Source organism: Ammospiza nelsoni, chromosome Z (genome assembly GCF_027579445.1).
Source record: "Ammospiza nelsoni isolate bAmmNel1 chromosome Z, bAmmNel1.pri, whole genome shotgun sequence".
In the NCBI taxonomy this organism is placed as follows: Eukaryota; Metazoa; Chordata; class Aves; order Passeriformes; family Passerellidae; genus Ammospiza; species Ammospiza nelsoni.
In genome coordinates this window covers 24,463,914-24,489,453 of record NC_080669.1, presented here as the reverse complement: position 1 = coordinate 24,489,453, position 25,540 = coordinate 24,463,914, and the positions used below count along the sequence as shown (strand labels likewise).

The following is a 25,540-nucleotide window of genomic DNA, read 5'->3' as shown; positions in this document are numbered from 1 at the left end:
TACATTTTCTGTTTCATAGTATTCTAGATTTTGTGCCTCTCACTTTTCTCCACTGGGTTTCAGAGAATACTTCATCTCTTGGGAATTTTGTTAAGGTGTACAAGCTACTTGACTGGGTTCTGCATGCAGAACTAACAGGACAATTTATCTGCCCTACAACCTTTCCTCCATGACTTTTCAAGCACCACACTTGGAACAGCTATTGATCAAGCTCCTGATAAAGTGTATACTGGGGAATAGGAAAGTAAACTTGTTTTTGAAGTACAATAATTGTTATTAAATCAGAGATAAAACTGTATTTTCATAAGTGATTGAATTCAATGCAGCTAACAGCCCAGGCACACTGTTGATTTCTTGAAGTTAGTGATCTTTTATCATGGAATTTTGAGTTGTGGAAAACAGAAGATGGAGCCTTTAGCTCTGTGGGCTATGGAAAATCTACATGTTCATAACTGAAGGCAGATTTAACAAAATTAGTGGTTTTATGTTATTTGGGATACTGGGAATATTTTCAGGCATGGGTTGGCAGTTCTTGGACTACAGCAGGCTTTCTGAAGCTACATGTTAAGGAGTGGGTGCAGATCTTTGCCTTACCCTATTACATTTTGCATTGCTGGCTCCTACTACTGAAGATTTAAATATATAACACTGGCAGCATGCTCAGTGGAATGCCCTTGTTTCTGGAATGAGTGTTACCTATTTAAGATGCAGGGGAACAAACAAACAAGCTGTATCTGTGATCGTCTCTGCCAGTGATGCAAATTTTCTGTCTGTCTCTTGAATGTATTGACAGAATACAATGTTCTGTAGTTTCTTAAGGCAATCATATTGTGCCAATGAGTTTGTGTGTGTGTGTTTGTGTCTGTTTTAAACTATGTAAGTGTATTTTTGGTCATTTTGAGTAGATAATGTGCTCTATAGGTGGTAGGGTAGGTAATGTGTCTAAAATGAAGCAAATACATATGTAGTTATTTCAAAAGACAGTTCTAATCCTGTAGTGCAGAAATATTTGTAGAGTGCTAGAAAATAAAATACTGTAGTATAAGAAAAACACACAATTTCAAAATGTATAAATTACAAAACTGTAGTTTAAAAGCAGTAGACCCTTTTCCATTATGCAATATGCAGCTCAGTTTTATATAATTAACAGAATAACTAGCATATGGTGGAACACAATAATTACACTTTTAATATGCATGCTTGAATAGAAAACCTCATTAATAAAACTGCTTTTCTAAAAATACTAAAATATTTTACCATACCTCTTGGAAAGTTCATAACAGACACCATTGCAGTGATTAATTTGGTGCTGCATTAATTAATACAGTTTGTTTAATACAGTGCTGTAGCTAAGGCTTTATCAAATGTGTTTAGCACTAATTACTGGTTTTAAAGGGGTTTTTTTGTTTGTTTTTTTTTTTTTTTCCCCAGCTCTGAACATAAATCTGAACTCTCCTTCTTGGCTGCAGTCTCCCTTCTTATGATCTTCTTTCTGGTTCAAAGAAGATGCTCCCTGGTTTCAAAAATTGCTATGGCACTTGGGCTCCTGGGAGTCTACAGTTACCGGGCAGCTATTGGAAATGTCACATTTCCATGGCAACATGATGGCAAAGATATTTCAAAGTAAGTTCATCAGCAGATAAGTAACTGTTTCTAACAAGGTGTTGAACACTGCCTGTCAGGGGATGAGGTGGAAGGGATGTTCTATGTTGGAATTACATTCTTAGGAATAGAATTGTGAGTTGTAGGTAATCAGCATTGAATTTTTGTGATGCGTGTTTAATTTTAAGCCACATGAAGTGTCTTTTCACTGTGACACATGAGAAGCCAGTCAGATAAACATTAATATGAGGGAAATCTAGTAGGTATACTCTATATTTTTTGCTACTAAAACCTCCAAATGGACCTTCTCTTGTTTTCAGTTGGATTTGCCACATCTAGCAGAGCACAAGCCAAGCTCATTTAGCTACTTCTTAGTTTTAATAGTGCTTAGTAGTTCAGAGAGCTGCTTTTCCATACCTTACTTTTGCAGTTGAGTATTCTATAACATGGGCTTTCAATAAAGGTAAATCATGCTTGACCAACCTGACTGTCTTCTGCTATGAAACAAGTACAGGGATGAACAGGAGGAGAGCAGTGGATGTTGTTTACCCTGATTTCAGCAAGGATTTCAACACTTTTTCTCACATTTCAACCCTTGTAGACAAGCTCAAGTAGTGTGGACTGGATGAGTGGACACTTAGATCTTGGCAGCCCTCAACAGGCTGGAGAGTTGGGCAGAGAAAGAGGGGTGACCTGCTGAGAGGCAGGCCTGTGCAGAAACACCTGGGGGGTCCTGGTGGACAAGAAGCTGTCCATGAGCCAGCAGTGTGCCCTGGGGGCCAAGAAGGCCAGTGGGACCCTGGGGTGCATTAGGGAGAGCATTGCCAGCAGGTTGAGGGAGGTGATCCTGTCCCTCTGCTCAGCCCTGGTGAGGCACATCTGGAGTGCTGTGTGCAGTTCTGGGCTCCTCAGGACAAGAGACATGGAGGTCCTAGAGTGAGTTTACGGCTGGACTCTGAAAGTGGTTAGGGGACTGGAGCATCTCTTGAATGAGGAAAAGCTTAGGGAGCTGGGCCTGTGTAGCCATGAGAAGAGAGTGATTGAGAGACAACCTCAGCAATGTCTCTGAAAGAAAGGTGTCAGAGAACCACCAGGCTCTTCTTGGTGGTGCCAAGCAACAGGGCAAGAGACAATGGGCAGAAACTGATGCACAGGAAGTTCAATTTGAATATGAAGAAGAAGTTCCTTACTGTGAGGGTGACCAGACACTGGAACAGGTTGCATGGAGATGTTGTGAAGTCTCCCTCACAGGAGATATTCAGGAACTATCTGGAAACAATCCTGTGCAACATGCTCTAGTTTGTGCAGTGTGCCCTGTTTGAAGCTTGAGCAGGAAGGTTGGATCAGATGACTTGCTGTAGTCTCTTTTAGTCTTAGTTTCTCAGACCTTGCACTTCTAGAATATAAGGTTACAGTTTTTAAGCTTACTGATCCTCCTTCTTGTCAGCTTTTTTGAACAGCATGCTGTGTTTCCGTCAGAAGCTGGCTTTCACTGGAAATTTAGAGGCAAATGAATTTATAAGTGGTTTGAAGATAATGTAAGTGCTAATTACACTTACAACTTAAAATGTACATTTTTTTGTAATGGAATTGCTTAGGGATTTCAAAAATACTAGCCTTGGATTTAACCTGTTTGGCAGAACTGGTTGGTCTTGACCTCTCTTGAAAGGTTCTGAAGTAAGTATTAGTAAGTAACTAATCTTTCTGGTATATTTACTTATTAACTTTTTTTCAATTTTATTTTTTCTTTAGGGGGATTACTGAAGCTCGTTTTGTTTATGTCTTTGTTCTTGGCATAGTCTTCACTGGCACTAAAGATTTACTAAAGTCACAGGTTATTTCTGCAGACTCCAACACAAAGAGCACAGGATTATGGGAAGTATATAGTGGATTGGTTCTACTGGCAGCTCTTCTATTTAGACCTCACAATTTACCAGTCTTGGTATTTTGTCTGCTGATTCAGACAATGATGACAAAATATATTTGGATACCTTTGAAATTTGATGCAGCACAGATTACTATCATGCACTACTGGTTTGGCCAAGCTTTCTTCTATTTTCAGGTAAGCTGAATACTCTCTCCGCTGCAGAGGTGGGAGATGGTATAATTTTTCAGAGAAATATTCCCCATTGTAAATAAAATGGTAACTAAATATTACAGTGGAAGACTTTACTGAGTTCTCAGAATGATTTAGTTGCTAAATGCTTTAATAATGTTTAATTTTCAAAATCAGGGAAAGATGCATTCCTTAGTGTCTTATCCTCATTGTAGATTTCCAAAAGTGTTACAAAGATCAGAGAGCTGCACCCAGATGATTTTGGTCTGTTAATGGGCCTCATAAGTACTTTTCAGATGATAATTACTTTAAAAATGTCATCTGAGTTGATTAATACCAGTAAAAGACAAGTGGCTTTTGTCACTGGTTATTGAGAATTATGATAGGTCTATATACTGTTTAAGACTGAAAGAAAGTGCTGTGGTTTGTAATACCTCTTATGAGAACCAGAACTAATTTTCTTTCTTATTACATCAAATGATACCTTCTTTCCTGAGGAGCCTTACTAACTTCAATAACCTAGTCTCTGCATTGCAAATAAGGTTGCAGTTCCACAAAAACTTTGCTTTGTGCTGAAGCTGGAGAGGATCTTTCTACTTCTAGTATTGTTGGAACCTTAGCGTAGCAGGCTGTCTAAAGAGAGCATTTGTTAACCTGGGAATCAGGTTTAAAAGGTGGGGTTTGCAAAATTTCAGTGTGGGACCTCCATTGACTACCTCTGGGCCATGGCTGGGGATGTTGAAACTCTGGTCAAGCTTAGGCTACTATGACTGCAGATTAAGGGTTGGCTTGATTGAGAGTAGTGTATGTCCAGATAGGGGACTGCTGATGCAGGTAAGATCATCATGACTCATCCCTTTGTCCCCACTTTTCCTCTTCAGAGGGCCTAGCATGTCTTGCTTGAGTGGCTTTTGCATATTTTGAATGTTATTATTCAGGCAGTCAGCTTTGATTACAGTCTTCTGAGAGCACCCCTTAGTGCAGCTGGCTAAATGCTGAAGACAGAGCCATCTCTGTACTGAGGGACCAAACCATAACAGCTACTGAAAATTTAATGGTGGGGAGGCTGGCACGAAAATCCTAGTGGAGAAGAGACTAAAAAAGAATGGTTCCAATTTTTTCATAAAGCAGCAAATGGTTCATGTTTTCAATGATGTTGAGTTCTTGATATACTTTGCTGAGAATTTCACAGGACCATGAAATTACAGGAGAGTTGAAGCTGGAAGATGCCTCTGGAGATCAGTTAGTCCAGTCTGACCCTGACATGAAGCAGCAGATCAAACAGACCAGGTTGGTCTGAACTATGTCCATTCCCTATTACAAATGCCTGAAAGGGTGAAGACTCTGCAAGCTCCCTGGGTAGTTGGTCCAGGGCTTGACCACCCTAGCTAGTAAAAAAAGCTTTTTCTGATTTTAATCAGAACTTCTTGCATTTCTGTTTCTCTGTATTGCTTCTCATTCCTTTGCTAGTCACTATTGGGTGAGTGAGAAAAGTCAGTCTGGCTACATTTTCTGTACTTCCTCTCATCAGGTATTTATACACATTGTTATGATCCCTGCTTTCTCCTCTTGAGAGTAAAAAGATCCAGGGAGTTGCTTGTATGACATGTGTTTTGTTCCTGCTGTCATCTGTGGTGCTTCCATGGACTTTTTCTGGCACACCCTTGGCTTTTCCATGGTGGCAAGCCCAGAACTGGACCCAGGCACCCAAATGTGGGTCTCACCACTGCTTATTAGAGAGAATGGAGATATCCCTTATATAGCTTAATGGAGTCCTGGATGCTGTTGGTCTTTGCGCAAAAAGGACAATGGCTGGCTGATCTCTTCCAAACTGCTTTCCGTATGGTTAGTTCCCAGTGTCACCAAAGGCATGATTTTATTCCTCCCCAGGTGCTAGATTTGACATTTCCCTTTGGTGAACTTGCTGAATTTCTTGTCATTTCATTCCTTCAGCCTGTTGAGGTGCCTCTGATGGCACCTCTGATGGCAGCCGACCCATGTGCTGTATCTGCCACTTTCCCAGTTGTGTGCAGCCTTCCTGAGAGAGCTCTCTGCCCACTGCCCAGGTCATTGGTAAAGATGTTAAACAGTATCAGCCCCATTGTCAGTCCTTGTGGCTGACGGCAGCCCTGTGAACCCAGCATTTTAGTAGTTTCCAGTCCACATGACTGTCCAGCTTCCTAGCCTGGACTGCATCCATTTGTTTGCCTGAGGAGATATTTAAAAGTGCTTGTGAGGTGATTGTGCCTTAGATAAATGTAGCCCATGTATCTTCAACCAGTATTGCATGATGGAAAGGAAAACAAAAGCTTATTAAAGTAATAGTTTTGTTTTGGAAGTTTAATGTGGCAGATGAAATGTTGTGTCTTTTCTGCTCTGAATGATGCAAAAAACTTTGGACTAACTTTTCTGGAAGAATTTACATCAACTTTGAAGCAGCCATAAACATCTTCCGGAAATGAGCTATTAGAGCTATGAAGAGCTTGAGACATCTTTCTATTTTACTGTGCTGTGTCAAGGGGTTTTTTTCTACACCAGTAAAAACATATTTATGCAAGACCAACAGAAGATAACATGATGTAGTAACATCTGTTTCAGCTTTCTAGTGGTCTTAAACTGGTGTTAGGGGGAAGACTGCTCTATTTCATTATGAATGTTTTGCAGTTTTAACTACCCTTGTGATTGAGGAATTTTTTCATTTTTAGAAGATTGGAAGTGATTTCCATTTTACTTGACTGCAGATTGTGTTACTGCACATCCTGCAGTTTCAGAGCATCTGCCTAGGTTCTATCACTCTGCTGGCAAATTTGACATTTCTTCTAGAAGTGTTTCCTTTGGAAATGATAACTTCAAGTATGATACAGATTTCAGCAAACTTCAGGATATTTGAAAAATTAGATCTGACAGGGGAGTTTCTTCCACATAGACATGTTGCTGAGTCACAGCATCCAAATCTCATAAATGAGAAATTCTCCATTGCTCTATTATGAGCCAGATTTCTAGATGAGTCTTTGTGCATCTCCCGTCACTGTAAGATCTGAAAAATTATGTGATCTGGGTGATACTTACCTATCAGAACTTCTGTTAGAAGCACAGCAAAGCTCTTCCCCCCATATTGCTTTTCCTGCTGCTGTGTATGAAATAGAACAGGCCCAGATAAGAAGCTGCCTTTTTCTGTCCCATCACAGCTTTGAAAATATTATTTTGACTAGCAGTGGTTTAGCAAAAGTTTTGAGAAATTCTTTAGCACAGTACCTTTTAAAAAGTATCAATTTCAGAAGAACGTGTTAACAGTCTTCTAGAATTTTTTTGTGTGTTGGTTCACAAAAACGAAGGTGCATGCCTATTCATGATGCCCAAGGCTGATTAAAATGAAAAATGAATTGTAATAGAACAGGACGGATTTCCTCTATTGTTTCTCTTTATTTCTCTTTTTGTTTTTCTATTTTCAGAACATCTTAGAAATATTTCAGAAATAGAGAAATCAATTCTTCTGATAAAAACCAACAGCTTTTAAGGGTCAAGTCAGATGGAATTTTCTTCCCCCCCCACCCCCTGAGAGAACAAGTTTTTGATTCTCTTTTAGAAATGTTGTAAGTACATTCATATTAGATGCCTTTTAGGGTGGAGATTAAGAGTTTGACCAAAATACCCATCTTTAGATGTTGGCTTGTTCTTTCATTCTCTGATGAAAAAACTGTTCTGAAGGTATGGAAAGAAGCAAATTAATTCATACAAGGGTAAGAGGGACCTTTTTTTTTTGCATTTCACAATTGAAAAAAAGTTATCTGATATGCAGAATATTAGTATAGAAAAGTAGAATGTTTAAGCTGGTAGTTCATAAATTACAGAGGCTACAAAGGTGCTTCAAAATCTAATGAATGCTCTTTCTTAAATTTGTAAATTTCTCTCAGTTTATGCTGAGAATAGTTTTTCCAGTCTGGGTCCATATTTCCAAGGACGGAAGGAACTTCTTCCAAAAATGATGTGTAATTTTATGCCTCTTTTATGTTGTTTTTCTCTGTGTGGCATTCTGATCTGCATTATCTGGGAAAATCAAAAAGCTGGTGACATACAAAACCAAATTCTTCATTATTAGTTTTTTTAAAAATGTATTTAAATGTCTTCTTCTCTTTCCTTTGAGTTCTGTCTAGAGATTAATGACTTGTTGCAAAGGGAAAAGTGCTCACTCTGTACAGCTGAAAATCAGAATTGAAATGTTTCTTTAGTTTATTTGTGACACATAATTAACTGGCAACTTTATACTGATAATGAACTGCCAGTCACTGGACTATAGATGCAGGTTCCATACCAGATATACAACAGGTGAGCTTTTACCAATATTTATGCTATTTTGTGTACCTGAGTTGGAAAAAAAATCTAAAAAATTGCCTGCACTGGGACACCAGGCTCCCAAACACATGGAGGTAGCCTCTCCCTGTTTACTTACACCTCCTTTGACAAATGCAGGCACTCAAACTTCCTTCATGTGTCTTGATAGTACTGTAGACAAGTGACTCAGGTGAAGTTAGAGATGATTCTGCATAGTTTTGTACATTCTCCAGCTCTTGCTTAAGTGAGTGATGGAGGGTGGAGGTCTGGATGTACCCATACTGGTTCAGTAACAAATTCTACTTGTTTGAATAAGCCATTTGATCTTTTTCCTTTATTTGTGGGAAAACCAGGAGGATCTTTGCTTAGTGACAAGCAGATTCAGATCCCCACCTTACTTCTGTGCCTCCCCATGAAGTGACAGTGTTCTTATTGAGTACAGTTCAGGTGTCCCAGGTTTAGGATCTACCTGTCCTGTCCATGTCCATCAGTGCTGAGTTCATACATTTTGACTGAGTTAGGACAGGGTTGTCTTTCAGACTGAGCATGTATGGTTTGTTCTCAGACACTGAATAAACATAAAAGAAGTACAGCTGGGCTATTTCTGGAGGGAGGAGTCCGTCAAATTCTCCCTTTCAGTATTGACCTCTGTTCTGCTTGCTGCTGGTAACAGTCATTTGTTTACTGCCTCAGGAGCAAGCAATACTTATGCTAGAATTCTAGGGGAGAGATGTGAAGGAAGCACAACTGTATTATTAGGTATGATATGTACTGCTGGTGTAGATTTAAATGTCTTCCTTTATTTCTCCAAGTTTTGTGGTCACTAGAGCTTCAGTATGAAACTTACTGAGTTCAGAGTGATGCTTAGGTTTTAATTTCCAGACAGACATAAAGATGTAATGTAGCATACAAAAAAATAGCAGGCTTATGGTTGAAATACAAAAACTGAGTATCACTGAAATTCACTGGTGATGTAGATCACATTGGATGCTAAATTTATACTGTGCTGGCTAAATGAGGCAGGAGAAGCAAAAAATAAATGAGATATGGAATGCTTCCATCTGGAAGTAGGAGAGAGGTTTGGAGAACTACTTTTTGCACATGTCTTGGTGTGATTATGAAGTAAATGAGAGTTGCCCATGTTGCTGAGTCTTTATTAAGTATTGGTAGACGATATGTTACATAATGACTAAAGGAGTAACTCTGTCTTGCTGAGTGTGGATTGTAAGTGATGGCCTTTTGAATATGATAGTAAAAATAGCCTTGTTCAGGATAGCATATTTAATGAATGAGGCACTGTTCTTTCAAAAAAGTATTGTAGAGTCCTTCAAGACTTCATGGAAGTAGATCTGCAAAAATCCCAAGTGTACAGAATAAGCAAGGCTGACAGGAACAGATACTACTTTTTATTAATCAGTTGCTATAACTGAAGAACATGGGGGAAAAAATGAAGTGCCTGGGTGTGGAAGTTAACTTTTTAATTTTGAATGTAATAGGAAAAAAAAATAAGGATGGGTTGAAGACAAATACCTTGATAATACACTTGGTTTTGCATTCTGCATTTCGTCTGTGTCTGAACTCTGAGTGCATCTTTTGTCTCAGTTTAGTTAGCAGACTTCAGGGTCATGTCCTTGATTGAGAGAGGATCTGATGGTAGAAAAGCAGCAGGAAAGGCCTGGCTCTTCTTTCCATTCTGGTTCTGCTTTAATCTGATGCTTTACCACCTGTGTTTTATGCCAGCTGTGTAAGCAGGTATGTGTGTGCCTGTCTTAAACTTTCTTGAACCTGCCTTGGACCTGGACCTGATGGCTGAGCTTTCTGGCCTAATCTTGGACTTGCCTTGTCACTACAGACTTGCAATCCCTGGTCTACATCTAGCCCTGATCATTATTTCTGGATCCAGCCCTGATGTGGGCATGCCACTGAAGAGTCCTGACTTACTGCGCTCACCTGCCTTGTTTTCACACTCTTTTCCCAGCTTATCTTCATTTGCAGAACCAAAGTCCCTTTCTGCTTTCTTGCAGTTTGGATCTAAAAGGCAAATTTGTTAAACAGTTGTAAATTAAATGGGAAGGCTATGTGTAATGTCATTTTTCCAGCATTTTAGCAAGATTTTTGTGAATATTAAGCAGAGGAAAAGGTTGCTCACACAGGTTGTGTAGTCTTCATGCTTGGAGGTTTCTAGAGATTGTCTGGATAAAGTGTTGTCTTATTAATATGGAGCTGGGTAAACCCAGTTTGTTTTCTAGTCTTGTTTTAGTAATTAAGGACTTGGTTTATCACTTTGTGTGAATCGATGAAGTGAAGGAAAGTTTAAAATATTCCAGTATTGTCAAAAATAGATGAAGTTAATAGATTTAGTCAGAATACTACTTATTTATCGGGATATTATTGCAAGCTTGAGAATCTCTTGATGAATTTTGCAATCAGCTTGAATAATTGATTATTTTCTCCTAAGCCCTGAGTTGTGCACATCTCATAACTCAGCAGTCATTTCCCAAAAGTATGTTGTATCTTTATCGTTAATATTTGTCCTTAAAATACAGTAAGAATAGAAATAAATTACTTGGGTTTTTTTTCTCTTTAGTAGCCCAGCTCATAAAAAACTTATTTTGCTGTAAATATTGCTAAAAATATTGTTGTTTCCTTGTGTGAATGCTCATAAATGAACAAAAATTCGATGTATTTATTTATTAGTCTTGTGGAGTTTTGTTGCCATGCTTACAGCAGTATATCTGCAGAATGGGAGAAAGAAAATACAATTCCACTTTCTGGTGGTTCTTAATCACTAGAAGAAACCAAAATAGGTTTGTATATTTAGAATTATTTGGATCTAATTCGACTTGCCTTTAAGTAAAGAGATGGACTGAGTCACTATTTAAAGTGATTTTAACTTTTTTTTGTTATGATTTGAAAGCATTGTAGCATAATTTATGTTGGAAAGGACTCACAGTTCAGTCCCATTTTCAGAACAGTGTCAACTGTGAGGTCAAACGAGATGGCTCAGGGTCTTGAAACCTCCAAGGTTTGTCCGGAGACAGCAGAACCTTTCTGGCCAATCTTTTCTGAAATACTAGAGTGGTATGTTAAAATAAAAGGAGGCATTCTGAATTGTCAGTTATTTATTATTGTGTGGCATATTAGAATTTATAGCTTTGAAAATTTAGTGTAAATACATTAATTTGTCTTGGAGAAAGATATTTAATGTGAAGAAAAAAGTACTTCTTCCTACTCACTGGGACTCTTCCAGTAGAACAGTGGCAGTAGTATCCATGAGACTCAGATTCACAGTAGGAATAAGATGTTTGGACAACTTTGCAGTGTGATTGGAGCTGTGTGTGGATCCAAATGTGTGCGTCCTTGTTCTACAGCTATGTCACTTTAAACAAAGTCAAAGACAGATGGAGTGAGCCCTGTGGGGAAGGGACTCAGGGAGCTGAGGAGAAGGAGAACCTGTTCCTTCCTCCAACTTCCTTGCTTGCCTTGACTATCTTCCATAGGGAAGTACATATTTTTGCCTACACCAGGTCTGTAGGATCAGTGACATGCGCTGCAGGGTAGCATTTATTCTTGCTTCTTCGCATATACTGTGACCTGGGGAGTTGCCCCAAGATGCCGAAGATCAACCATGTGCGTGAGGATTAAGCAGTGTAAAGAGACTTTTCAGCTCCTCATGATACAAGCAGGAAGGATCTCCTAATATCTCAGCTTTTCTACTGTGTATGCATCATGCAGTGAAGGGCAATGAAAAATAAGTAGATGAGGTGGGCAAAAGACCTGCTGCTGTTGACAGGGACTGGAGAAAAATGGAGCAGGTTCCTTCCCTACCTGTCCCTCTCAGACTGTAGCTTATTGAGAAGCAGCACCTTGCTCAGCACTCAGAGTACTTACACTTACCTTTTTGCTCTTGCCATGACCTCAGTCTGTACTGGTTAAACCTGAGAAGTAGTCTTGTTTTGCATCTTCCTTGTGCAGTCTCATATTACAGGTTCTAGGGCACAGACACGCTTTTTTTTTTTAGCTGCTTGTCCTTTGTTGTGCTGTGCTTTGCTCCTGGCATTTCTGAGCATTGCACTAAATGCATAACAATAATTGATATGCTGGTGCAATGATTTACTACAATGCTACATGATGAAAGTCAAAATGAGGAAGACTAATAGTCATAAGTGAAGAATTTTATACTGTATGATATCTTGGTAAAGTCTATACCATACAGCCCTCTTACAACTTCAGGCTCCCCTTACATTCTGGGGATATCTGCATGGTGAGATTGATGGAGATGGTGACTACTCATAATGGGCTCTGAATGGTTCCATCAGCACAGATGCCTTTTTTCCTCTTAGGTTTTAGAGCTGTCTCAGGAATAGGGTTTTTTGCTGATGCCTCATTAGTTATGTACCTAAAAGAGCTGCCTATCTTTTATGCTTCCCTGTGTGCTCTGGGCTTTGTGACAGAAATGTGTATTTGATGATAGCACTTCCTTGCTGGGTTAACTTGCAGTTCAAGAGGACTGCAGTCACTCAGGTGACCTGAGGTCAGTTTTGAGGGAAATGGAGAGCTACCACTCCTCATATGCTCTGTGGGGATTGAGTCCAAGGCTATTGGTGGTGACAGCTGTCCTTACATTAATGTTGTTCTGGGATTCTGTAGGTGGAAAAAGAGTGTTTGATGGCTGTTAGAAGATCAGTGCTGTCGAAACTGATCAGTTTCTCAGGGTACAGCAAGAATATCTGAGAGCTTTCTCACTAGTCTGAGGAAACTTATCTGTGACCTTTTAATTTAAGAAATATTCTGCCTTAATCATAGGGTGTGTTTGTTATTTTAGGTATTTGGGTAAAGTTAAGTACTTTTGGATTTTCAATGGAAAATACTTCCTTCAATTTTACATTGTTTCTTGTTATTTAGTGGTCCTGGTCACTGGAAAAGAAAACTAGGTAAAACATGCCAGACTTTGACAGCTCTTTGTACTTTAATTGCTGTATGTTCCTTCTGTTTTTCTCTTGGTAGTTTTAAATGCCTTTTATTGATGATTCAGGCTATATAGACTGACTTCTGGTCTATTTCAATGCAATCTTATGTAGTACAGGGACTTGAGAAGGAGAAGCCTCTCTAAATTTGCCTGTCTTAATCTGTTTACATGCAGGAACTTGTGCTGTGAGGCAGGCAGGTGGGCGATGTAATGTTCCATTACAGCTCTGATTTAGAGTCCTGCTGTCTCTAAGGGCAAGAAATATTTATTCCTGGTATAATTTTAGGCAGCAGACCTAAAATCTTGTGTTCTAACCTTGTGTGACAAAAATAATGCATCTTTTTCATTAATGTGTCTGAAATCAGCAAATGGAGCTGTTTATTTTAAATTCTTTATTTTTTTAATGTAACTTATTAAACAATAGGCATGTTAATTTGCAGAAAAAATAAGACTGACAAAGTAGCATGCTGTTTATGCCTTTGTTAATCTGTAAATTTTAGTTAAAAGCACTTGTTTGGTAAGCTGTATTATTGAAAGTCAGATGTAAAGAATATGGCTGTACTGTAAAGCAATTCAAAGAGTAAGTCCTTTATGGGTGCAATTATTAATATTATTCTAATGTATTTAAAATGTATCTTTGTAGGTATTTGGATATTTACTATTTTATCCCTATTTTCAGGGAAATTCAAATGGCATTGCTACTGTGGACATTTCAGCAGGTTTTGTGGGACTAGACAGCTATGTGGAGATACCAGCTATCTTCCTCACAGCATTTGCCACATATGCGGGACCATTCCTTTGGGCCATTCATCTGCTCTGCTACTTGAGTTCTGAAGTTAGGAGGTAATAATTTTTGAACTAAAGTAATGCTCCTCTAAGTAATGCAGTTATAAACACCATCTATAAAGTGTATATGTTTGCAAAGAAGTTTTTGTTCACATAGTCTTTTTCCCTGAAAGTTAGTCTTGTATTAAAAAAATGCATGTGAATTTTTCTAGTATAAGTTCACCTAACTCTACCAGTTCCATTTTATCTGCAGAAGCTTTGCTTTGGGAATATACATGCATGTTTTCCTAATTGTGTTTCTTAATGAGTTCTCAGTTTGCTGTGCTAAATTACTTAATTTTTTTTCTTTTTATGACAGCATGTTCTGCCTAAAAACATTTTTTCTTGAAACCTTTTGAGATTTTAAGACCTGAGAAGGGCTTTTTAAAGTATTAGAATAGAATTCAAACTTAACTAACATGATGTTCTTTGAATGTCCTAGGACATAGTGACATGCCAAGTTTTATAAATAAAACACATTAATATTATTGTGTGTTACTGGTTATTGCAGTCATTTGTAGCTAAAATATTTGTACTTATTTGGGTATCTTGTGTAGTGGATGAGTTAAAGTAAAATGAATTATTGCATTGGAATTAGAATTTTAAGACGGTTGTAAAAAGGTAATGTAATTTAGGAGTGTGCATATAACATCCGATTGGACTCTCTAAAACTGCTTTTAATTCATCGTTCAGGGTATTTAAACTGTGTGGTACAATATGTTTAAATAGGGGAGTTATTGTATCATATCAATGTACAGATGCCAAACAATGAATTTTCCCAGAATTGACATTTGACAGTGACAAAATTCTTATCATCTCAGAGTCTTTTCTCTGTTATCTACTTTCTTTTAGTGATTGTAAAAATATTACAGTAGGCTCAGGAGGTGGGATTTTTGGCAGTATTTAGTTTATCACAAATTTTTACCTTACTTGTCAACATCTGTAAACCTCTGACTCCTTTTTATCTACACAGTGTCATTGGTCTCACTTTGTCAGTGATTTTTTGTTTTCTGGCTTCTCTCTTCTCCTTTTGCTTCTCTGTTTTGTGCTAGGCCTACACTGTGTACTTGTGTTGGCTCGTTAAAGGTGTAGGGAGATGGGATCACCAGCTGACAAAACTGCACAGACCAGTGGAGGTTTTTGAGCCAGGAGGGACCTGTTGTACCAGACTAAATTTGTGCCCAGTCACTGTGTCCATTTTTCTGGATTAACAGGCCCCTAACAGGTATTCAGAATTATTAACCTTTGTTCACTGATTTGCCTATCTGCTACATGTCTCTGCAAAGATGTCTAGCAGTCTCTTGTTGCTGTGGATTTATGCAGACCAGTGCTGGGCCATTGTATTGATCTACTCATGCACTTCTTAGTGTAAATTGAGACTCACTGTAGAACCTTACCTCTTAGGCTGAGGCCAGCTACCCTGAAGTTGTCTTTGGTCTTAAATAGGTTGATACTTTGGTCTAAGTACTGGTGTTTGAATATAATACTTCTGAAAGCCAGGCTTTTCTCTGTTCATTCACCCTGTTCATTTTTTTGCTTCAGCAAGAGTATATGTGGAGTACACTAAATATTGTTGTTTTGATTTGTGTAACCTTAGAAAGCCCTTTCCTGAATTTTCCTTACTGCCTGCTGACTTGACACCAGACTGAGTTATAACTCTATTTCTAAATGCTCCCCAGTTTAGCTTTAGTTACTGCTTTGCTCAATCAATACATTTTTCCAGTGTCCAAACTCTTCAAGTGTTCTCCATTCTTTCACTCTATTTTACAAAATAGTGAACCTGTACATATAAAAAGTGTTGCCACTTGTCTTCTGGTAAATATGTTACCCATGAATCTGGGTATTGCTTGCATTCTTTCAATGTCCTGATTTTCCCAATTCCTTTATACCTCTAGTGTGATTTGTTAAAATAGCTCTGTGCTGTTTTAAGAGTTCGCATCCGTGTTTCTGCCATGTTGAGTTTTTTTCTTGTAGTCTAACTCTCCATTCTTCGTCGTTGTACTCTAGGTGCTTTTGAACTGGCACTTTTGGTTTGAGCTTGGAGGATTCCAAGCAGAGTAGAGAGCACTGCCTTGGTGGCATTCTCTGGGGAAGGAGGAGAAAAAAATTTAGCTTGTGTAATTTAAAGAACTTCAATTTTATTGTTTAAAACCTAGACTGCAGACTGTGATGAACACTAGCATACAATGAAGAGAAAATGATAACATGCAGCATGTTTTGGAAAGCTCTTCTAACAAAATAACAAAAAACTTTAGGTGACAAAATCTTTGAGTGTCTGTACTTGTTTAATATTAATTCAAATAATGTGCCTCTACATTATTGTTTCTACAATAGTGTTTCTTGTTGTTCTGATATTTTCCTGGTTGAATTTTTGCAGATTAAATCTCAGCTAGTAGTGTTGCTAGGTACAGAGCTGGCTTAACCTGCTCTCAAGCAGGTAGCTACGGCCAGTAACTCCCACATCACTTATGTAAGTAGATTCCATCAAGCAGCTTGTGTCTCTACCCATTCTAAGGTTCATTTCGTTCAACTGGTAAGGTTGTTTCCTCAATGAAACAGTCCATAAATATGGACTGGAATCTCTAGCTGCTGGGACTTGCTTAAATTGATATGTTAATCTGCTTGGAACTTGGTCTACATGCTTTTTATTCTTGTGCTTTGCCATTGCTGTCCAAATGGTTCTTATTACTTGCTTGTTACTCCTTGGAACCAAAGCTGAAATTGAAGGAGAAGGCAGGGGGTTGGCTACTTCATATGCTTTCTTAAGTGTATGGGACACTGAACTTCTTAAAAAAAAATGCTAGATGCTTTAGGATGTTCTTTATAAAAGCTTCTTACTAACTGCTTTTTAGCAATATGCTTTGGTCAGTGGAATTCAAACCTCTGCTTTTTGATTGTGGTTCTGAGAGCAAGATTAAGATGTGCCCAGAACCACTCAGGAGTATCATTCTTAGCAAAGAGCCTTGCATTCTGCAGCCTGTTTAACAGCTGTTGCATCTGAGGAGGTTGGCCTGGATAGAAAAGCCTGATTCCAGGACTGTCTTTTTTAATTTTAACCACTCTAGCAGAGTCCATGTAATTAACAGCTGCATCATTTGGGTTGGCTTACCAGACCTTCTTGCACTGAGCATCTCTGCATAGGTGCAAGTACACATACATTCATTTCCCTCTCTTGGCACTTTGCATTTATGAAGTCGCAGAATACCTGAGTCTGGAGTCCAGCCCTCCTGCTTAAAGGAGGGTCAGTCACAGCAGGCAGAGATATTCCAGGGTCTTCTTGAACAACCTGTTCCAGGAGTTAAACAGTTGTTCACTGGTGTTTAAGGGCAATTTGTTGTGCATCATTCATCCTTTCACTGAGCACCAGTGAGACGAGTCTGAGTACATCTTCTTGTGCCTGTGAGACATTTATGAACGTTGGTGAGAACCCTGCCAAACTTTGTCTGCTCAAGGTTAAACAGTCCCAGCTTTCTCAGCCTCTCACTTTGTCAGATGCTCCAGTCTCTGAAACATATTTGTTAGCTTTCAGTGCATTCTCTCCAGTAGACCCATATCTGTCTTGTACTGGAGACCGCAAAACTGGATCCAGAACCCTAGTGTGATCTCACAACTACTTAACAGGGAGGGAAGATCACCTTCTTCAACTTGCTGGCTCCACTTTTTGCACTGTGGCCTTGGATTGGTTCATGGGAACATTGCTTGCTTATGCTCAACTTGTTGTCCAGCAGGAATGACATACGTCCTTCTCTACCTAGCTGCTTTCCAGATGGTCAGCCCCAAGCCTGTTCTGGTGTGTGGTGCAGAATTTGGCATCTCCCTTTGTTAAACATGTTGAATTTCTTGTCAGTCCATTTCTCCAGCCTGTCAAGATGCCCCTGAGTAGTAGCAGACCATCTGCTGAGCCAGCTCCCGCACAAACTACTCCTCCCAGTTGTGTATTGTGCAGACCTGCTGAGGGGGCACTGCCCCATCCCCTACTTCATTAGTGAAGTCATTAAGGAGTACTGGCCCCTCTGTGACATCCTGTGGTTGACCACTGGTGACTGGCCCTCAGATGGAATTTCTACAGCATCTCAATAGTTTATCAGTTCACCTAAATGTCCACTTTTCCTAGTCTGGACTAGGCTAGGAAAATATCAGAAAATAGCAGTTTGCTTATGGAGATGTGATAAGAGACATTAGGAGCCTACTTGTGAGATGAAAGTGCATTAGATACGTGTAGCCCATGTGTCATACCAGTATTTTGCTGGTATGATAAGGTGGAATAGAAGATAAGGATGGTTTCAGATAGTACATTTGCTGTGGAAATGTAGTTGGAAGTCCTTAAACAATTTGCTCTCATCTGAATAAACTCGTGAAACTATAAGATATTCTCCTCATATGGAAAGGTAAATGTGTTTCTAAAATAATTAAGTGGCATGTGATAGACACTAACATGGATATTACTGCCACTTTTAATCGTTCAGGCTCTCCTGAGAAACTTGGCAGCATAAATGTGAAGGGATTTTCACAGACAGAAATAGAAAGAACTCTTTAAGTTCAGTCTCCATGGAAACTGTGCAATAACTCTTGAAACTATTTTTGAGATGGGGAGTACTGATTAAACTGATGCCTGAACTTAACCAAGTGTTCTGTGTGTGACTTGCATAAATTCCTGTGAGTACCTGGTTCATATAAAAGGTAGTTTTTACAGTGACCACTCTATTGCTCTGATCTAGATTAGAACTTTGGGGTTTTCGCTCCTTAAAACTGGAAAGGGCTGTGTTGTTGGATAATTTAACCTATATTATGTGACCTCACTGTGCAGTACACTCCATATGGATTCAGTTTCTGAGCTCCTACCCAAACAAAATTGTCATATGGGTGATGTTCACAGTGTTGTGTAATTACCACTCTTCAGTTAGGCATCGTGATAGTTTTCAAATTACCAGCACATTGAAATCTGTGTTTTAGTTGGTTTAGTTAGGTGTCAGGGTGAACTGGTGGGTGTTTCCTAGCACTAGAAGCCTGCATGCCTATTAGTTTTTGTTCCTCAGATATCAAAAGTTGTAACAGTGCTTTCACATTAGCAAATGGCTTTCAGGTAGCAAACATGGATGTATGCCCAACAGGAGGGTGTTAATAGTTGCATAACTTCAATGTTATGCCTTGACTCTGTTAATGTAGAGCACTGGCACATCAAACTTAAATTTTGCTCTGAATTCTTTTATGATGCTGATCTAAACAGAATTAGGAAAGTGTTCTTCTAGCTGAAGGAATTTCAGCAGTTCATATCAGCTTTTGCTATCTTCAGCCTAATGTGTTTGATTGATTGAGTCCCCCTTCTTGGTTTGAAAACACAGGTGTCTGTTAAGGAGGGCAGGAGCCTCTCTTAAAATGGAAAATGTAAACTCCCTCCCTCTGAATTATTAGAATTCTGAAATTAAGGGGCTCTCAGGCAAGATATGGGAGTAGGAATAACAGTTCTTTATCAGGAAAAATAAAAATGCAGTAATACAAAAGAGCACTGGCAGAGTCAGAATACAACCTGACACCCCGTGGGTCAGCGTGTTGTTAGCAGTCTGATTGAATGGTGGCTGCAATCCTCCTGCAGTGACAGGGGTGGTTCTGTTGGAGCAGGGATCCTGTAGAAGGGCATGATCTTCCTCTGAAGGTCCAGCGGTGGTGTAGATGGGCCTGGTCTTCCTCTGGGAATCTAATGGAGAAGAAAGCTGCTCCTGTGGGAACCCAGTGGGAAGAGGCTGCCTGTTGTGTTCCATATCTCAGATTATATTTTGGAAGGAATGCTTGGCTCCTCCCCCTGAATGAAGCATCTCACAATGGGATGATGGCACTTTATCAATCATGCAGGGAGACTCAGTGGCCTATTAACAGAATATATCTCCTGGAGGGAGGATGGGTCATGGAAAAGATAAAGAAAACAGAATATATCTCCTGGAGGGAGGATGGGTCATGCCCAATTAAGAGAAGGTAACTGCCCCACCTCTAAGAGATGGCAATAGAATAGACAACCCCATTTGCAATCTAAGACACCCCCATTCACTACCCACATTAATGCATTAAAACTTTTCCTTCTGACATAAGGTGGACATGCAGTGAGTGTTTCAATACCTTTTTTTGAGTCCTAGGTAGAAAGTGTCTCCTTAAAGACAAAGGACAGTCCAAACATTTTCCACTGAACCCTTCAATATTTTATAAAAACAGTTTTTAATTCTTCTGTTTAAATTCATTCTGTCTTACTTAGATTAGCTGAACAACGTGTAAGCTGAAAAAATGTTGGCATCTATGAGTATATGCTGCTGCATTCTCTAAAATTCTAATACTTGTTATCTGTTATACTGTAGCAGTCCCATTCTCTAAATAAATAAAAAGAAATACGAAGGTCATCTACTTGTTTGTTGATAATGTATGGAAATCTGGAAGTGATTGGCTAAAACTAGGCTGGGGGTTTTATTGCCACGAGCTAGAGGAGTATTCTACTCACTTATGTTTTTCCTGAGATGCTGTCATTGTAGAGATGGCTGAAGATTTCTCTTGGACTTTGTTACTACTCTGTGATGGATACCTCTTCAGTCATTCCTTTTTCATGTTGTTGAGACACTGATTTTTCCTATGAGGCTTCCTCCAGGCATACATGACTTTCAGTGTTGAAAAGTATTTTCTAATTGGAAAGTGATCGAGCAAAGTAGGGTTGCTTCTGTTATAAACAAGTAACAAGTTACCTGCAAGCCATTTGCAAAATAAATATCATCCTTTTGCTCCATTAATCAGTTTTAGGAGCTGAAGCACTTTCTATGTAAGTATTAAGGAAACTTGTGTGCACAGAATTTATGAGTAAACAGATTGGGGGTAGGTTAGGTTGTTTTTGCTTTCTGTAGATAAAATTAAGTGTCTGAACAGATTTAGAGCTTAAAAATTAAAATCTAATTTTTGGTGGAGTTAGCATATCCAACATGAGGTTTGCTTTCCAGTAATGACTGGTGACCCTAATTGAGAACTTGTCCTCCAGTGTGCTAGCTACTGCCCAAATCATTGAGACTTACTCACTTGGCTTTTAAATGGTCTTATGGATACTGTTTATTGCAATTGCTATGAGATTTGTTCTCATCAGCAGAACTGCAGTCTTAGGTAGAGACCACTTTGAGTAATATCAGCTACACTTTTAAATTGAAATGGTCTATCACTTTTTCTTTGTGGGTAATACTGAATTGAACGGGTTCTGAAAATCTTTTTTATTTCTGCCCAAGCTCTGGTTTGAGGTTGTCATGGTTACATTGTCTTCTTCCTCTTGTTCTTCTGGTTTTCATGTGACTTTTGCTCAAGAGCACATAGCTGAGTTGACAGTTCTCATTGCATCTTTAGACTGCAACTACCTGCAGTGCAAGTATGTAGTAGCACTTTGCTGTACAAAAAGTATTTGTTCTTTATTTTTGTTTGGAACCTCTGTGTTGTGAGACAGCATTTTTCTGCCATCCTATATGGTTAGATTTCCCAAAGTTGCTTGCACAAAAGAGTTCATTAAATGTTAATACATGCAAAGCTTATTGAATATATTAAGACAATCAGTATTAACTGTGTTGGACATGAGTAGCCTAGGGAAAGTTTTGTATTCCAGTGGTAAGCGTGCAGAGTATCCTCAGAGAATAATGACAGTGTCGTCAGAAACTGTTAGCAGGATTCTAAAAGGACTTGAAAAGATGAAAAGATAGTAATGAAAGGTTGGTTAAGTTTTGTGTCTGTAAGTAAACTTATAGCAGTCCTTCCTATTGTTACTGAACTGTGCTTACTGGAACTTAACAGAGGAAAACTAAAGCAACCACATCATTCTGCAATAGGAGGAATTTTAGTAAGTTTGCATGGAGAAGGGATTAGGTTTTTCTACACTACCATGTAAGAAAAGTTTGATTAGTTAGCCCAGCTGATAGTAGATGAAGAGCTGTGAAGCTTGGTGCTGCTAAAAAATGAAGATTTCATTTTCCCGTGTGCTTTCCTGCTGTCTCTGACTCACTGTCCTTCTTTATATCTTGCCTGCTGTCTCTTCGCTCATTCTTCTGTATCCTTTTCTTTAGCTTGTTTGGTGTCTTCCCTATACCTCTCTTGTTATCCACTTGCTACCAGCACCCCACCCCAAACTTCCCTTCTTTCTTGGACACACTTTGCACCTGTTTTTCATGCTTTTTCTCGCTTGCATGTGCAACACATCTCTCCCTCTCACACTTCAATCGAGATAAGACCGCTGCATGCAGACTGAGACAGACCAAGATGGAAAGCATAGAATTACAGGAGTAAACATTTTTTTATGTATATGAGTGAGGTGTCCCAGTAAAACAGAGGCACCTGGATGTGGTTTGACACCTCTGTTCATTCTCCTCTCTCTCACTGTGTCAGTCTCTCTCTTTGTCTGTGTTGCTACACCTGTCTTCTCTCCGCCCTCCTCCCTCTTGCTTTCCTATCCTGTCAGACACGTACCCTTCTTGTGCACATTGCCTGTCTCTCATGGCTGTGCTTTCATCATCCCTTGTGTTTGGGTTTCCTGCCTCTTTTACATGCAGACTTTTCCTATTTGCCACATGTGTTTGATTTGTGCCTCTTGTTCTTCCTGTCCTGGCTATGCTTACCTCTCTCTCTTGGGCTTCCCCACTCTTGTGCTCTCCTCCTCAGTGCCCTCCTGTCACTCTCATGGTTCTGCCCCTCACAAGCACGCTTCTTCCTGTTTCATGCTTCTGCATGAGCTTTCCTCCCCACACACTTCCTCACTCACACTTCATGGCTCCCTGACTCCCCATCAAGGCTTTTCCCCTTTCTTCCTCACTTTTTCCATCTCTCAGTCATGCTTGCTCCTTCTCATGTATGTGTTCTTCCTGCTTTATGTGCTCTTTACATCTTCTCTCACACTTCTCCCCTTCTCTCACACATCTTTCTCCCTCTCTCTTGCCTTTTCCCCTCACCTTTATGCTCTTCTCCTGATTGGCACACTTCTCTCCTCTTTTGAGTGTTCCCATCTTGCAGCTCCCCCCTTGTATGCTTCCCCCTCTCATGCATGCAACTCTCATTGCTCATGCACTTTCTCCCTCTTGCAAGCACGCAAATGCTCTCCCTCTGTCATTTGAATGTGCTTTGTTTTTCTCTTGCTTTCTTGTGCATGTTTGGTCTCTTGTTTCTTTCTCTTGTGCATCCTTATGTCTCTTGTTTATCCTTTTTGTGTCTTCCTTTCCCTTTTGCAGCTTTTCTCCCTTGTTGCATGCCTTCCCATGCCTCACAGATTTTCCAGCTTTCACATGCACTCAGATACTTTCAAATCCAAACTACTTGCACTGTCCTTCTCTGCCCCTTGTTAAATCTTTTACCTGGGCCCTCATCTTCTCCCTCACCCTTCTTCTTTCACATGCCTTTTTCACTAGGATTTCCCTCCCTCATTCTGTGTATCTTTATCTTTTACTTTCTCCTTTGTATGTATTCTCTTGACAGACATACTTTTCTTGCATGCAGTATGCCTCCTTAAGCTTGCAGTGTCTCACTTGTGCTTTCTTCTTCTCACTCGTTCTCTATCCTTTCCGCCTCTATAGTTTTTCTTCTAAATCTGTAGAGCTTGTCCCAGATATACCCTGCTTTGGCTTGTCTTGAACCTGCTTTTCCTCCCTCTTAGATTTGCATTTCCTCTTTCTTGGGGATTTCCTATCTGTCTTTCAAGCGTTTTTGAGAGTCCTTCCCAAAGCAGAGTGGCTTCCCTTCCTCTCTCCCCTCTGTCATTATCTCCAGTTGTTCTTCCTCCTCTCTGTTGTTCCTTTCCTGCATCTCTTCCCCCTCTCACTGTGAAGCTTTTTCTCTCTTTATGTCTGCACCCACATTTCCCTCTCTCTCTCTGATAGGTTTTGCCTTTTTCTCATGTGCTTTGCTTTGCCTGCCCCTCATCTCTATCTTTATCAGTGATATGTACAAGGGGATTAAGTCACGACACCAAGTTAGGTAGAAGTGTTGATCTACTGGAGGACAGGAAGGCCCTGGAGAAGGATCTGGACAGGCAGGATTGATGGGCCTAGGCCAGTGGTATGATACTGAAAAAGACCAAGTTCCAGGTCCCTAGCCTTGGATCACAACAACCTTACAGGCTGGGAGCAGAATGGCTGGAAAGCTTCCTGGTGGGAAAGGACTGGGAGGGGGGTACTCATAGAACATCAAGGGCCCAGGTGGTCACAATGGCCAATGGCATCCTGGCCTGTATCAGCAATAGTGTGGCCAGCAGGACCAGGGCAGTGACTGTCCCCCTGTACTTGGCACCGGTGAGGGCACACCTTGAGTGCTTTGTCCAGTTCTGGGCCCCTCACTACTGGAAGGATATTGAGGGGCTGGAGCATATCCAGAGAGGGCAGTGGAGCTGGTGAAGGGTCTGGAGCACAAGTCCTATGAGGAGCAGTTTAGAGAATAGGATTATTTAGCCTGGAGAAAAGGAGGCTCTCTACCAGAAAGGAAGTTACAGCTAGGTGGGGGTCAGTCTCTACTTCCAAGCAGCAAGTCATAGGACAAAAGGAAGTGGCCTCAAGCTGGGCTAGCGGAAGTTTAGAGATAGGATGTTAAGGAAAAGTTTCTTCACTGAAATGATTGTCAGGCACTGGAACAGGCTACCCAGGGAAGTAGCTGGGTCACCATCCCTAGAGGTATTTAGATGTGCAGATGTGGCACTTTGGGACATGGTTTGGGGTGGACTTGACCTGGGTTCATGGTTGTACTCAAAGATCTTAAGAGTCTTTTCCAGCCTAAATGACTCTGTATGTTTTCTGCATGTACATTCCCTCTCATGCTTTCCCTGCTATCCAGTGCTTGCTTTCTTCTGCGTGCTTTGCCTCTCTTGCCTTTCGCCTGAATATTGTGCTGTGCCTCTCTCATGTGCCATTTTTTTCCTTGTAACTCTGAACTTCCCTTTCTTATTCTGTCACTTTGTTCTTGTGCTTTGACCTTTGCTTCCACTTCTGTGTTTCTTCTTGCATGCATTTCCCTCCTTTGTACACTTCATCTCTTATGTATCTTTCATTCCCTTCTGCATGTTGTCATCTTTACACACGTTGCCTTTTCTCTCACATACTCTCTGTCTTTCATGTGGGCTTTATCTGTCACATGCTTTGCTGTTCCCTCATTTGTCCCTTGTGTCATGTGCTTCACCTTTCTTTCTTTCTTTCTTTCTTTCTTTCTTTCTTTCTTTCTTTCTTTCTTTCTTTCTTTCTTTCTTTCTTTCTTTCTTTCTCTCTTTCTCTCTTTCTCTCTTTCTCTCTTTCTCTCTTTCTCTCTTTCTCTCTTTCTCTCTTTCTCTCTTTCTCTCTTTCTCTCTTTCTCTCTTTCTCTCTTTCTCTCTTTCTCTCTTTCTCTCTTTCTCTCTTTCTCTCTTTCTCTCTTTCTCTCTCTCTTCCTTCCTTCCTTCCGCCACTTCCTCTTTCTCTCTCTCTCCTCAGTGTTTTGCACTCATGCTTTGTCTCTTGTGTATGTGCATTTTGACTCTTGTGTGTGGTTTGCCACTCTGTCTCCCACAAATGCATTTTGCGGCTTTGTCTTTTGTGCTTTGCAGTCATTGTGTCGATTTAGGCATTTTGCTCTCCTAGTCTCTCTTCTTATAGTGTCTAACATTCTTCTCTCTCATGCATTTCCATCTTTCAGTTTTTCTCTCCTTGGACTTTGTCTCATGACAGCTTTCTGTCTCTCACTATCCCCTTTGTGTCACTTGCGGTCTCATTCTTTGCCTCACTGTACTTCTCTCTCCTGCTCAC

General features: G+C 39.9%; 1 protein-coding gene across 1 annotated transcript in view; it reads left to right on the top strand.

Moving 5' to 3' along the window:
• The window catches only part of PIGG (phosphatidylinositol glycan anchor biosynthesis class G), a 79,285-nt gene that overhangs the window by 36,144 nt on the left and 17,601 nt on the right, over positions 1 to 25,540 (top strand). Inside the window, exons 10-12 of the mRNA XM_059492042.1 lie at positions 1,432 to 1,623; positions 3,355 to 3,664; positions 13,639 to 13,802. Coding sequence (XP_059348025.1) covers positions 1,432 to 1,623; positions 3,355 to 3,664; positions 13,639 to 13,802 — 666 coding nt within the window. The remainder of the gene's footprint in view (positions 1 to 1,431; positions 1,624 to 3,354; positions 3,665 to 13,638; positions 13,803 to 25,540) is intronic.